Source organism: Paralichthys olivaceus, chromosome 21 (genome assembly GCF_024713975.1).
Source record: "Paralichthys olivaceus isolate ysfri-2021 chromosome 21, ASM2471397v2, whole genome shotgun sequence".
Lineage (NCBI taxonomy): Eukaryota > Metazoa > Chordata > Actinopteri > Pleuronectiformes > Paralichthyidae > Paralichthys > Paralichthys olivaceus.
This window is the reverse complement of record NC_091113.1, coordinates 4,472,816-4,488,741: the sequence shown is the minus strand read 5'-3', so window position 1 is coordinate 4,488,741 and position 15,926 is coordinate 4,472,816. Positions and strand designations below refer to the sequence as shown.

At 41.8% G+C, this 15,926-nt stretch overlaps 1 protein-coding gene across 1 annotated transcript in view; it reads right to left on the bottom strand.

Annotated features, from left to right (window-relative positions):
- Window positions 1–4,987: 4,987 nt before the first annotated feature.
- Window positions 4,988–15,926, bottom strand: part of ngfrb (nerve growth factor receptor b) — a 25,135-nt gene continuing 14,196 nt past the window's right edge. Inside the window, exons 4-6 of the mRNA XM_020104812.2 lie at window positions 11,023–11,257; window positions 10,107–10,267; window positions 4,988–8,720 (exon numbers count right to left, since the gene is read on the bottom strand). Of these exons, the coding sequence (XP_019960371.2) occupies window positions 8,377–8,720; window positions 10,107–10,267; window positions 11,023–11,257 (740 nt within the window). The 3' untranslated portion in view covers window positions 4,988–8,376. The remainder of the gene's footprint in view (window positions 8,721–10,106; window positions 10,268–11,022; window positions 11,258–15,926) is intronic.

Sequence of the window (15,926 nt, the reverse complement as noted above, 5' to 3'; positions counted from 1 at the left end):
ATAGAAATGTCGTGACTAGATCGTTAGATTCATCCAAAAATGGACAGTATGATATGTGCACTTATTTTTTTATTTTATCATACAGCAGCAAAACAAAAGACGAAAGCTCCTAATTGAGAAGAGACTGATGAGGTAAACAGAAATAGAACTCAGAAAAAAGAAAAGTGTTTTCCTTGGAGAAATGAGAGAGAAGAGTAGCAGACACTAAACGATTTTGCATCGTCTTTAAAGAGGAGAGACGAGGTAGGAAAGGACAGGAGGAGGAATTGTATAAGAGACTGATGTGGACGGAGGTGAAAAATGGCTCTATTATAGGCCTAATAGAATTTCCCATGGCCCCAGAGGGAAACACAATGGACTCTCCCTCTTTCCCACTTTGCCTCTCCATCCTCCCGTCCCTCCATTTGCCGGGGCCTGAGATATAATTTCATCACTCTTCACTTAATTGTGCGCGTTGCCGGCAGAGCCCTACTCTCTGTTCCAGCAAACAGAGGCAGGTGGGTGAGGAGGAAGAGGAGCAGAATAATAGAACAGAGTGGGAAACCACATCACTTCATTTTTATAGACGGACAGCTTGTAAAAGCGATGGGTTACGCGGTCCCCTCTGAGTAGCCAAGAGTAAACACAGCACAACACTGAGAGGGATCAAGGAGAAATACCATGTCATACCACACAGTATATTTACAGTGGAAATACATTAAGTGAGTGTGTGTTAGCTGACGTTCCCTATGACATCATATGACAAATAACTATTTACACAGTTTGGCCAGAGATTTCGGAGTTAGTAAATTGATATTTGAGACATTATGTACATATGTGTTTGGGATTGTATCGATGAATAAGTGCATTTCAGGTCAATACGAGGTGAATGAAGAGGCGGCATACTTTGTAGGGATCAGTGATATTCCAGTAAATTAAGCTGTGGAGTGTGCGTGTTAACAGATTTTAAACAAAAAAGCAAAAATCCCACAAGTAGAAGCCAAGATATCTTGATTTTCAGTCCCTTGTACACCAAATTATGGGACCCTACTTTTCCCATAATACAGTTTCTCCAAAGCCAAGCCAAGATACGTGGGTGGCAATCTTTCCCAAGCTCCCCCAGAGGAACAGAGCACAATATACAACTGTTTTCAAAATTGGATTGTTTCAATTCGTGTCCTACATTGACTTTGACTTTTATCCTGGGGAGAATATTCAAGTGAAAGTTCCTACTTGCCTTGTTCTCCTGCACGAAGGAGACATCCATGAAAACCTAGCCGTGGTTTTTTCTGATTATGAAGGTTTATGGATGTTAGTGGACAATGAAAGATCAAACATAAACTTGTTTTTGAATTTTTCAGCATTGAGAAGATTGTATTTCAATCTCAAGTGTGCGCTCTCAAATTCATTGTTTACAAAACAGGATACAAATTGAAAACTGACCCTAAACTTCATGCTTGTTTTCTAACTCAAAAGCAAAGGAAACTTGCCCCACGTCTATTAGCTTATCAGATGTTGACCTTTGCCCTCAGCGAGCAGCCATGTCTTCTCTGCTGCCCCACCCTGCGACAACATTTTGTTACTTTCAAAGGCCGTGCCGCGAGTTTGATCTCGTGTTACGCTGCACCGAGACCAAAGAGAACACGTGTGCCCTTGTCTGGGATTATCTGCTACAGTCAGCCGTCCATCATGGCGAGCGCCTAGTGACATCCTCCGAGACGTGTTCTACAGCTGGTCGTAAAGATGAAGATGCTTCTGACCTCTGACCCCCTGTCACTGACTGCCTCCTGAAAGAACACTGTGCTAACTTGCATGGTATGAGGCATAAGAGACGCAGAGGTTAGAAGACTGGGGTCAAGTATTTAGGTCTCCTTGCAGTACTGAGACCAGTTACAGCCAAAAATATTGTTCTACAAAACCAATGGAAGCAGTCAACAAGATTCTTCTAGGCCACACACACAACCCAATGTAAATGTACTATTTGTAACTTTGGCCACTAAATGGTCATTCAATCAAAACTATGTCATGATGCAGTGTAGGATTAAGATTAAGTTTAAACCATAAGAGGAAATAAAGTTGTATTCATGTTACACAGCATAAAGTGATGTATATTCATGATCCATCACAAGTGCCCAATACAAACAGTGGAAGAAAACAACAGCCGACTGTCTAACTGGCGATTTGAGTGTTATAGCAGAGACAGACAAAGCGGACATGATGCAATTAAAAGGCGACGGTGTTAACCTAGAATAACATTGGAGATTTCTCAGTCGGAAACATGTTGGGTAGTGTATGAACACAACTCACCAAAATAAATCAGGTCAAGTTGTTTTTAGACATTTTAACGAAGAATCGTTATAGTTTATTAAAACCAGCGCGTCATTTCCTTGTGTGATGTGAAGGACGAGTCCTCAGAGATCATTATGTGTTGTGTTATTATGAGAAACCTGTGGAAAGGTCTTGTCGCTGCCAAGGTTTCACAACCTCACAAGTCTGGACGGTCCACAGGGAGTTCTGTTTCCACGTTCTCTCTTCATCCCAGTGGTGATTTGTAGAGTAAATAATCGTGTCATTCTCAGACCACACTGTGACTGAGTCATAAAATTAACCATAACATGTTGTAAATCACAGTTAGTATCTGATACAACATGAAAATCCTCACTGGATTTTTCTTTTGCTGTAATTGAAATGTATATTTGTCATCGTGTTTCAGAGGGTTTTTGATGTTTTACATCTTTTATATTAATATACTGGGAAAGTGTGAAGAGACACTTTCGTTATTATCCCAATTATTGATTTAGCAGTTTTCTTATTCTTTCTAGTCTCAACAGCATTGAATCTTTTCACACCCATTATTTTATTTTACATTGACCCAAATTTAAACAGTCATCTCATTGTAGAGTCGGCAACTGAAATGACTCAGTGAGGAACTTTCTTCAGTCTCTTCATCGTGTAGCCAAAACTCATCTGGTCATCCAAACTCAACGTGGACTATCCTCTTTCACCACCATGTCACTCCTGCACACATGGTTCCCTTCACACATCAGCATTCCTCACTAACGACTCACTGGAGGTTGGCAACGGTTAGCTGGGGAATGTGTTTTACATTTGGACCAGGGTTCACTTAGAAACTGATCCTGGGCCGGGGACTGGGTCAGAACCCATCGATGCCATTTCTGATCTGAGTAAACAGAAGCAGGTCAGGCTGGAGGAAGCAGGAAGGTGAAAGACTGCTGCTTAATTACGTCAGTTGTAATTGAACAGGGAGCAGAGTGGAGCAGGTTTCTTTTTCTCGTTACAAAGTTTTGAACAAATATATTGTTTACATGCAGGGTGGCACGGTGGTCCAGTGGTCAGCACTGTTCAGTTGAGCGCTTGTGTGTTCTCCCAGTTTTCTCCAGGTAACTCAGCTTCCTCCAACAGTCCGACGACATGAAGATTGAGGTTAGAGCAATTGGAAACTCTAAATTCACTGTAGGTGTGAATGTAAGTGTGAATGCTTAATGTCTCTGTGTGTTGGTCCTGTGACGATAGCGATATGCTGACGTCCTGTCCGGAGGTATGATGGATGGATGACATGCATGTGTTGTATTCTACATATTCTACATTTCAATGTTCTGTATGGATATGGTGTCCTGGCTGTCAATCCCAGTTTCCATGCTTGCTGTGTTGATTAAGACTTGAAACTAGAGACTGAGACTGTGGACTTCTGAGGAAAATATTTACTGACAATCTTTGTGTCATAGGCTTCTATAGAAACGGACTTATTTATGCAACCAGTGGTGTCGCCCTCTGCTGGTCATTCAAGCGAATACAGATTTCAGGCACTTTCGCATTAGCCTCGCTAACCGGATTTCTATACTGTGGAATATAACGCTCAACTAAAGCTATTTTAGCCTGAACCCTAAAACCAAGACCTAACTTTGAAACACCCTGTTTGACCTCACAAAGACGCAAACACACAGAATATGCATTTATATATACTATATATATAACCTTGTTATCTCAACTTATCTGATTTTAAAATCTTAAGAGTCCCTTTTCTCCAGCCCTCATTCACCTTCTAACGAAAAATCATTCATTTACCTTCAACCATAATTTATACTGACCTATCACAATATTTTCACACTTGTAACACTATCACTGACTTCAGCCATAAAATATGAAACCCGTGGGAAACGACGTGTCTTTTCGCGCACAGTTACTTTACCACGTCACTCAACACACTCAGTCTAATTGTGCTGACAGGTCGTTGAAGTCTATTATGATAGTGTTTTGTCACCATTGCTGCGCTGACCACACGCATGTCTCCATATTTCATGCAGCTTGATGAAAGCAGTGACGCACAGGTCGTCCTCTTATAAAAGTCCCTCATTGGTCCTTGTGTTTTGACTGGTGAAGCCTCCAGTGATCAGTCTGTCTCATTTGGCTCAGATTGGATGACAGAAGGATTTTATCTTTGCTTGAGGGAAATACTGAAGAATCCGTATGGAGCCATGGAGCGACGATATCAAAGAATAATGGAATAGATCATTATCAAATAAATAATCCATGAAGAAACTTGTGTAAAATATATATATGAATAAATAATAAATGGAGAAATATGTTACGATATTATTCAAACTCCATGTATTGTAATGAAATGTTATTTCATAAGTTTTTATTGGAGTTCCTTTATATTTCAGAATGGCACATTGCCACATTACTGTTTCATGACTCTTTTGAATTCCTTCAAGTTAGAGCAACAGAATAAACTTCAGTGAAAATGAAAAATAACGTTCCACAAAAATTTCATATCTTTGATTGAATTTCAATGAGAGTATTTATATCATTTCAAAATCTCTCATTTATCTTGTACTGTTGAACACTTCCACCCTAAAGTGTGTGTGTGTGTGTGTGTGTGTGTGTGTGTGTGTTAAGACTAAGCTCACTGTATTTCCCTCAGGATCCGTGAGCATGCACTCTTTGGTTTGTGTGTTGACATTGTCGGATCAATACAGAGCATGAGTGGATTTAAGAGCTTTATTAGTGGTTTTACTGCTAGTCTGCTGTAGGAATTTTGCAAATTCACATTAAGTATAGTACAGTATATGTCATTAGTACACAAGGAACATTCAGTATTTCTCACATCTGTACAATTCAGTCCTGGTGTCAGTCTTTGTCACTGTGAGCTACATTACCAGGGATAAAAAAAAAAAAAAGAATCATCCAAACACAGTGTTTTATTTCAACCTCCCACCACCATCTGCAGGATGACTTTGTTACTGTCAAGTGCAATGTTGTGACATGTTCACCTTCAGCTCGGGTTATTCTACAGGAAATTACATTTCGGGTCATTGTTATTAAATTAAAATTTTTATCTATAAAAGTAAACAAACATCGCTCAAGAAAAAGTTTCTATCTTCTTTCCCGGTTTTTGAGGTGATAAGGATCATTTTCTTAGCTTGACTGGATTGTTTCTCTCCTGCTGTCTACGAAGGCCAATAATTATGGAAATATTCATTTACCAGGGAATAATTCAATTAAGTGTAACATTTTGATTAAATCACAATATTAGATCAGGTACCTCACAGATTAGAAACAATCTTGCTGGGGAGAAATTCTCTACCAGTGTTGATAATTCTTCCCTGAGTCCTAGTCGGCTCACTTGAACTACTGGTGATACTGCCCCCCCACGATTCCTGTGGTACTGCTCCATTGCGTCATGTTTCCGTCAGCTCTCAGAAAACGTGCACAAATATGGACGAAATAAAGGCTCCGTCGGTTTTCTTATCAAACACTGAGCCTATAGAGGTGCTGCTTGGTACATTTAGCTTTTTACCATCTTTACGCCAAGCTAAGATTCAGAGGAGTCGATCGTCTCCTAAAGCTCTCAGACAGAAAAGTGAGTTTTACAAAACAAGAGATTAGAGCATTTCCATTTCTGATTGTACTTAAAGGTATTTTAATATTCATTACCAGTCCTCATTGCACAGGACCTTAATACACCTCATGGTAGATAATTGGCTAATTGCACTAAATGCCTCACACTGGAGCCTCCCTTCCCTTTGCCCGTCTTTTTAAACCAGGACGGCGCTGATATCGTAACAAAGTCCCATTCACATTTTGTACAGTGGCGCCCTCTAGGCTTTAAATGAAATAAAAACTTGAAAATTACACGTTATTTACAAGTTTAAAAAACAAATAAAGAAAGTACACATACAAAAACACTTCAAAAACAAAAATGTACATCAGCGGAGACCTGAAATACTTCCCAGGCACTTGTGATGCAAAACAGACATAATGACACATTTAAGTGCTACAATCTAGAACAATATAAGAGAAACATAATACCATTTACATGTTTAATCTGAGAATTAAAATACAACAACCTTTAGAGAGTAGAGTGAGAATACCTTCATTTAAAGTAACACTATGACATGACGCTTGGTATGTGAGTGGTTAGTGACAAGTTGTACCTATGAGTAACAGATGAAGTCTGAGATATATACTGTATGTAAGTTTAGCGCGGTCGTATATTGAATTAATATTCACTCCTTCACGTGTTCCCCAAAACAGAGAGTGAACAAAAGTAGGAAAAGTAGGTCCGAGGGTTTGGCAGCACAATAATGACATTGTTGAAGTGTGCTTTGACAAATTCAAGCTAAATGAGCGCAACACAACACAAAGTAAAAATCACATATTCCAAGACGAGAGCATAAACAGGCTGAATAATGCAAATGCAGATTCCCGTGTTCAAGTCTTCTGCACGTTTCCCTCACTGTGAATTCACACCACATCCTGTGACTTATGTCTTTTATCCAGAGGCCATTGATGCAAACAATGAGGAAACAAGACGCCCTTCCTTTTCTTTTCTTTCCTCTTTCACCTGTTTGAAGGATTGTCAGTCGCAAGGATCACTGCTTTGGATAATCGCTGTCTTCTCTTGAACAATAATAACATCGTTCAGTTCGCTACAGAAGGCAAAATATTAAGGGTAACATTGATGGAACACAATCGTTCGAGATAACCCTGAGAAATGAAGTGAAAAGGCTAGAAAACCCTGGATTTTGTCTCTTTGTCACCGTATCCCTGTGCGATTGTTTTGTCTTTAAGTTTGTGCACTAGTTGCTATAGTTTCTGCATGCTGTTTACTGTTAGCGTAGCATTTCACCATCTGTAGCGCACATTTAAAATGTTATGGTTTTTAATCATATTTGTAAGACACGGAGTTACCTTATATTTTCTATTAGTAGTGAGATTAAACAGTGTATGGTCCCCTTGATGCAGTATATGGCAGGATGTGGAGTTTTCTGTGTCGTCTAGATTAGATAAGAATGGAAATACATGGTCTGTGTGTTTGTATAGTACATGCATGCGTGGCTACATATTGTGGGTCTATGTGTGTACTTGTATGTATACACAGAATCTATTTGGTGTGTGCACTTGCCCTCTTATTTACAAACAGTTTACATAGCTGATGTTGGGTTAGGCCCATGTGTTGCCTCCCAACAGACCGCCGGGTTGGCAGAGTCCAGCCGGCAGCTCTTATATAACAGTCTGCAGAAATCACTTAAGCCAAAGTTGAGATGAATCCCACATGTGCTGCACCTCCATGTCTTAAATCTAACACAAGAATTTTCAAAGATAGAGTATGTAGCAGAGTTCGGCTTTCGTTGAAAAACAACAGGCTCATTTGAAAAGCGTCCAAGCATCTTTCCTCAGATTGTCATAAGATCCAGATCCTCCGCGGTATGCAGGCCTCATCCGGTCCCAGTTGCAGACACAAGCCACTTGTCAACTTAAATTCAAAAAGCCTTACATGGCATGTCAGTAATGTTGCTTGTCAGGTACCGTCTGGAGATGTTTACTCCTCTTTGGTGGCGTAGATTTGAAAGGTAGCATTTAGAGGTACAACACTGGCGTATGAAAGCTATAATTAAAGGCCGAGCGGATAATTCTTGTTTGAGAGTGAAGATTATGGATGAACCAGATTATCCACATTAACGTACATTCTAAACTGAGTTCTGCTCCGTGGCTAAAGTCGAATGAAACTGACAAGAGTGGTCAAATAGAGAAGAAAGGCAGGTGTCTGTTCCTGGCTCACAATGGAATGATTACTAATGATTCGCCTTCACACTGGTTTTGCATTGTGTGGATTTTAAAAACGTGACAAGGACTGAATACAGGCACATCCTGATAGTTAAGAGAAGAGTTTTGTGTCTTTTTCATTCATTTGACTCAGTATACTGATATTTATTTGTCTGATTTGTGACATCCTAACACTGCACTACACATGACACGTGCAATCACAGCATCTTAATGGGGGAGGAGCTGAAAGTGGTTGTAGCTTGAAATATCTGGATTGAGGAAGGAGGAATATTACAGTTACGGTCCAGGTGGTTTGCTCGCTGTAAATCACACCACTGAAGTGGCGGTCGGTTTCGGAGCGCTCGGGCTGAGCAGCAGACTCTGGGCGATGTCGTCACGGTTGATCTTCCGCAGTGCAGTGCACAGCGAGTCGATGCTGGCGCAGTCCTTGCTCGCCCAGTCAGACAGGAGCGCGCGGACGGGATGCTCTTCCTGCCGGAAGGTCGCAATCCGCTCCTCCTCGTATCCCAGGAGGCCCGCCAGGTTGCACCAGTCGCTGTCTTCCATGTGGTCGCAGTTGTCCCCTTCATTGCCCCTGAACAGCAGCTTCTCCACTTTCTCTCTGGTGTGAAGAGGAAGGAGCAAACAAGGCTCCTCGTCCATGGTGACGACTGCAGAGGGAAAAGAACAAGTTGGTTCATTACTTGAACTCTAGGATTTCTCTACAGTACACTGATGATTGAGATCATGCTGAATAACCACTTACATTTTTGTTTGAACAAAATGAATAACTTGAAATAACTGAATGAACTGACAAATGACAACATTGTTCGGAGGAGGAAATTGCCTGAAGGATTCACCGCAATTGCGTGTTGATGACCTTTCTAATGGAAGAATACAAACATCTCAGGATGAAAAAGAGGCGTCATGTACAAGGAGAAGACTCTGTAGAAGTTGTCAACTTGGAGAGAGAACTAGATTCGAGAGCTTCTGGTGAAAAACAGACGCCAGTGTCGATGTCCTGTAAACAGGAACACGTGGATTCTGCAGGGGAATGTATACATCATGTCCTTCCTCCTGCTCTACCCATGAACCAACACTGTCAAACGCTCCGAAGATTTTCCTGTTGTTGTGAATGCATCTGATCCGGAGATTCTCCTGTTGCGTTCTTCATATGTGAGTTTATGAGAGTACATGTCTGGAAACAGCTCGTGACTGCCAAAGATACCACCTTCAGAATTCAACTTACATCCTGTTTGTGAGCTTCTCAAATGGCTGTAAAAACTATTAGAAGGAAGTGATGAAGTTTCCTGCAGCAGCAAATGTGGTTTGTTTGGACAAATAGAAGAAGCACTGGATAGTCTCTGTGCTTCACAAGCTCCATTCACACATCATTCTACAAAATATGAGTTAAAGGTGTTTTAGTTTTGGCTCCACTTTCTGATTGTCTGGTCAACAGCAAAAATTATTCAGCACTAAAAATATCTCACATCCCACAGACGACAACTTTACTAGAAAGGACAGAAACCATCCGAATGTTTTTCCTTCTGCTTCTTTCACCGCTTTGTTTTCTTTCTTAACCATTATCTTTGTGTTTTACAACCGAATTCTCTTGAACTCGTTCGTCGGGGCAGGACTGGAAATTCCTGGAAACGAGCTGTCAAATAAAGACAAACATTATAGCTCTGTCAGTGCTGTAATCCTTGTTTGCTGATTTGCTACAGTGAGTCTGAAAGCTCGTATGTAAGGTGGAGCTAGTGCAGCCACCAGATGGCTCATTCCTGAGGGGAAATTCTTTCTTTCACACGGTGGGACAGTTTAAGGTGCAGCCAAGAGTTTGTTCACATTCACTGACACCCAAACATCAGGTTTACTATCAGTCAGACTTGTGGATTGGAAGAAAACTCATTACCAGAGAAATCCAACCCCAGATAAACACTGACTTCTGAAATGTGCTCACACCCAAATTCAGTACCACAACTTGATAAATGATAGTTCTTGTATTTCTTGGCGTGAAGGGAGTGGTCACAGTGCAGGTTCAGGTATCAGCGTGTTACCTGTCTGTGCCTGAGTCTGGCCCTGCTGCTCCTGCAGACTTTGGGTGTCCACAGAAATGCCGCTGTCGCTGTGCAGCTTCTCGCCCTCGGGTGATGGCGTCTGGTTCTGGTTGGCTGTGCAGTTGTTGGCTCCCTGCTTGTTCTGTTTGCAGCTGTTCCACCTGAATGAAAATGAGTCAGAAGAGGACATCACCTCAATTCAGCTCAACCTCTTCCCACTTCATATACTGAGGAAATTCAAAGATATGGAGTGATGCAGTTGAAGTTAAATGGTTAAAGCGCTGCTCTCAGCGTCAGTGTTTGTCCTCCTGTGTTCTGATCTGTCTTGAGGCTTTGGAGTTTTAATGTACAGACGTGCAACACAACACGGTCGAAGAAACATATTGTGCATTCAATATTTAAGCAGTTGACCGTGGGTCGTCTGTGCAGAAAACATGACCATGGGCTCTAACTGTGAGACAAGAGGGACCATATTGTGACCCACAGAACAACAGTGCACTCTCATCCAGGAAAGCAGCAGATGATTTCATTAAATATGAAACTGCGGAAATTCAATATCAGATTGGGTTTTGTTGTCCCTATGAAGTTGTAATGAGTGCAACATCCCCCTTCTCTTCCCTTCAACTGCTGAATTTCAAATGTTAGTTTCTGATGGACAGTAAGCAGTGCAGATCAGCGGAGAGGGGAAAGAGAAAGGCCCAAGAAAGATGATTGTTTGGAAAAATACAACTGTTTTGTTCCACTCAATGTAATTTGCCAAAGAAGAATGAAGGTTGCTGAAGAAAGCCTCTACGAAATGGATTTGCAGAAGCCACCAGAAGAGATTAATTCATTTTCAAGTTTTCGAAAACTAACACAGAAAAGAATACTTTGCTGTTTCAGGCCACTTCTATCTCAAATACTTTTCAGTCCTCACCTCTTAAATATGATGAAGGCCACAAGTCCGACCACAACAGCTGCCAGGATGGAGCAGTAGATGGGGATAAGTTTGTCGTTCAGACCCTGGTAGAGAAGCTTCTGGGTATCACCATTCGTGGTTGTGGTGGTCCTGTCCGTCGAGCCCTCTGGTGGAGGGTCATCCAGCCCGTAGTTGTCATAGGTGGGCATGGAGGAACCCAAAAAGGGGGTGGGGGACACTTCACTGTATTGAACTGTGAAGGACAAATAGTCATGTGGGGGAAAATATATTATTCATATTTTCAAGGGTGAAAACAAAGCAGCACTGCAATAACAGGCATTGACTTTATTAAGAGACATGTATCCTACGTTTGCAGTTGAAACAGTAGAAACAAGACGTTAATGCAATACAATGGCAAAATTGTTAGCAAATAGTTGCTATGTTTGCATTAAGCAGATAAGGAGCCACATTAGCATTTATTTATAACCATGTTTCAACAATCTATTGAATGTAACTTCAAGTATTCATTAGCTTACATGTTTTTTTATTTCTAAAACAGATTGGATATAAAAAATATGGCTGTAAATATGATACTAAAGCTGCTTTCAGGCACTGAAGTCCAGACAGTTATCCGAAATTTTCTAGAAATGTTTGGAGAATGTCTGTGACGTCTGGACCCAATTTCCCGGAGTTCATTTGTAAGATCGACTTAGGACAGATATGGTAGGTCTTCAACTCCTATCCCTGCTTCTATCTACCATAGCCACTAAAACCATAAATACCTCTAATGCCCCAAACACACAGAGCAAGCATACCCACACATACATTACATCCCACATCACTTGGTCATTTCCCCTCGTCCCCAGGGAGCCATTAACGAGGATAAAAGCAAGTTTGTCCATCCAGTCCTGCCCACTTTCCTGCAGCAATTATAGCTAAGCGACCTGTTTGCTGCTCACCGCGGATGTGGAAACGTATCCTCGCCTGTCACTTACTTACAGTTACTCACATCATCAACAGGAAATCATCCCGTTGGCTTCTAAGGCCTCTAAAAAACCTCGGGAGGGCCGTTGAGTGCAAGGTGGCCATTTTTCACTAATGAGGCCAAAAACATTTTTTACAGAGAGTTTATTTAGATGGATGCTCGTAGCTGCCGTGGGCCGTTTCTTAAAGTTTGATGTGATAAGTATTTTATGGCAGCACCAATTTACAGAGCATCCTCTTAAATTAAAGTGGTGGACGTCCATCATTCTTAATCATCAACATGTAAATGTACCGATTTCTTTTGCTGAAATACTTGTATTACAGGAAACTCTTTGGCTCAAAGGATTGTTCTTTTCTCTGCCAATTTTATTTCACATATAAGTGTTTGCTCTTCACAACTGTCACAACTGGTTGTTTGTGTTGCTGCTTGTTTGTTAGCATTGGTCCTTCGCCAGCTTCACTTTTTCACTGCCAGGTTATTAAAGCTTCCTGCTTCTGAGTTCACTTTGCCAAGAGGTTCAATGGTTCACGGCACTCAGTGGAGTACATACCTCCACCAACAGTCCCCTTGTGAAACCACATTCAAATTTTCTAGATCCTGATTCTTACAGAGGTAATCAGGTCAATTTGTTGTACCATTCCTCTTCTCATGTTGAGTTTAAAGACACTAAACATGAGAATTTGTACTGTCAGGTCCTTATATTTGCATTATAGTTGCAGATGGAAACATTAATTTGAATTGTTTAAAATGGAAACCAAGCAAAACCCTTGCTATGGGGAATCTGATAAATCTCTTCATGTCGGTGTCAAGCTTGGACAAAATATTCTAAATGTAAAAAAGTATAGCATTACCAGACCTCTGCATATCCCCACTTGACTTTAGTGGCTACTATCATAAAACATTCAGTGTGATGTATCAGGCTAATATCTATGAACACAATACCTAAAAAACACAGGGCTGCTTATGATGGTCTGGAACATATCAAATTCCTTTCCTTCCTCTTTACAGACACACACATACACACCATCATCATGCCCATCACCACTGTGGCTCTCCCTGAATGTCCGAACCCCTCCATCAACACAAACACACTCGAAATCAGACACCATTCATCGACAGGGCTCGTCTTTGTCCGGTACAAATGCGCCCTCCCCATCTTTTTATCCTTCAATCCACTGTCTATCCATTTTGCTTCTCTTTGTGCTTCTGCTCGTTCACAACCTGTCATTTTATTTTCTGTCAATCACTTCTCTTTCCGAGCCCCTTCATCGAAAGCAAACACTATGATTGTTGTCTACCCTTCCTGGTTACGTCTTTTATTCTCTTTGTTCATTAACCATCCGTCCATTTACTCCCCACGTCTCTGCATCATGACTGTGCTCTCCCTCCCCTCCCCCCCTCCATATTTAACACTTAAATCAGGGCCCTAAGTGCCTTTACTGAACCACTCGCTGGATGGTCTGAGGGGAGTGACCTCCTCCTGCTGAGCTCAGCTTGTTTCCAGTGCACACAGATGGTTACTGGGCCAATGCTCGCAGAGAGGGAGCTATCATGTCAGGACATTTTAGTGATTAGCTCGGCAACGATTCCCTGAAATCAGGTGGCATCGAGCACTAGAGGATAATCCACCGCCAGATAATCTTAGCCGAAAGTTGCAGACCAGATTTCTCATCCGATTCTCGAGGTTTAAATTGGCCCATTGGTCTGAGCCCATCTTTTGTGAAAGATGTGCTGGTGTTCTGCTCAATAGATTTTCCATAAATCATAAGAACTGTTACAATTACAGGTTCAGTCAACTGTGACTCGTCTCAACAAACCATTTATTGTTACAGCATTATTCTGTTGTTTCAGAACTTACTGGAATTTTCCCTCTGGGTTTGTCTGGTAATAATTAACTTGTGAATGGAAATCTGGGAACACATGTACGCAGCGTTACAGGAGTAATTATATGGAAAGCACTTGTTCCTCTGTGACGTTTTTGTGAGTGTGTGTGTAATTTGTGTTAAAGTGTATATGTGTGGGATTCACTGCAGCAGCCACACCTGAGCTGAACTCCTCATTCCAACCACTTTCTCGCAAACAGCTGTTGCTGCCGTTTCATCTCTATACACTCTGGACTGAAACGAAAAGGAAAGGAGGGGCTTACGACACAAGCAAGTTCTTTGTAATATGTCATTACACCTGAGCAAGGCTGAGACAGCTGCTAAGACCTGCCCTACAAAACCTGAAATGCCGTCACCAGTGATGGATGTTATAACAGTATTTACGTTGATACAACGAGCGCAAGCAACCGGTTCTTGCTCTGTTCCCACCATCACTCAAAACGTCAAATTTTCCTGCCCACGTGCTGCAAACACACCCCTGTGTATGTTGACGAATTTGTATGGGATGCATGTGTGTGCACGCCTGCATCGCTCTGTATGTGTGTGTCGGTTCTGCGGCAGAATGTGATCAGCACTCACAGAGGTCAACCAGAGAAACCCGAGAGTGCAAACTCCATCGCTTCTATCGACCAGACCACGTTCTCAGCATCTGCCTCCCTCCGCTCTTTCATGCTTTCTCCATCTCTATCTTTTCTGCTGCTCCTCCTGCGCACCACTCTCATCGTCATTTATTTTCTCTTGTACAACTCAGCTTTGGATTTGCTTGTCATTGTGGTCGTTTAAGGTTTGGGCATTGCTTTCTTGTAGGGGTTTAATTAATGGCTGTATAATGGATCACTAAAACAAGTTGTAGAAAAGTACAAAACCAGCTTTCACTGTGACCGAAATCGTGCAATGCAAAATTCCATGAAATTCCCTTTTCATGCCACAGCGTCGTAATGTAGCTTTAGGCAGTAAGACGGATACAAAAAAAAATATATTGCTGAGACAAAGGCGTGGCTTGACAGAGACACAGTTCCCCATCACATACTTTCAAAGACATAACTCTGACTCCCTGGGCCGATATCCTGGCAATGAATGGACGGCACGAGCGAGAGCACGAGTGTTGTAGTCACCCTTGGACCAGAACGTCTCACTCACGCCAAATCACCTCCAACAATGTCCCCTTGAACCTCAAGGGGCAAATTCCTGTGGGTTGGGCAGGGGACAACTTCAGGATGCCGAGTCACATCCACAAGAGGTCATTTCTTGTTCGGCAGAGACACAGTCGACTTTACCGCTTCCGTCATTGTGACAATGCTCACACTGTGTGGAGTGTGGAGGAAAAGAGTTATAGAGGGAAGGTCAACTGTGGCTCTACTGCGGCCCAAGTCAGTTGAGACGTAAGTCAGTAGATGTGTGTAGATGAAGCTATAGCCACACAATGAGGGACTGTGCCATACAAAGACAGTGAATTGTCAGTTTGGGAGATTCTTCACAGCTATTGATGTGGAAATGCTTTGGACACAGGAAATCAGGAATGTCAATGGCATTTTGCAATTTGTCTCCCCCTCTTTATCTGTCTGTCAAATGCTTGCTAGAACTGATCATTTGTTAAGGCCGCCCACATATAGTGACAGTCTAATCATAGCAGAGCAACCATAATGAGGCACTGGCAAACGTGTTCAGGCCATGCTCACTGGGCTCTTATCAAAGATACACTCAGTATGAGTTACGGTGAGTTACATGTTACTTTACAAAACCCAGTTCATGTCGTACTATTCTATCATGTTGGCGAAAATTGTGCTCCTGTGCTAAAGTTGTCATTTTGTTTGAGAACAACTCTTGGACAGAAGAGCTTTCTGTCCGTACTCTGCGATGGCAAGATGGTGGGACAAACAGAAAATAAGTAAAGAAAGGCCCACACCTTTCATTCATTAACATCTTCCATTTCCACCCTTTTGTCCTTCTATCCCTCCACATTTGACCTTCCTCCTTCCTTCTATCTGGATTTACTTGAACTGCTCTGGCCCTGAGTGCCATACATACATGGGGCTAGTTAGCAGATTGCGCTT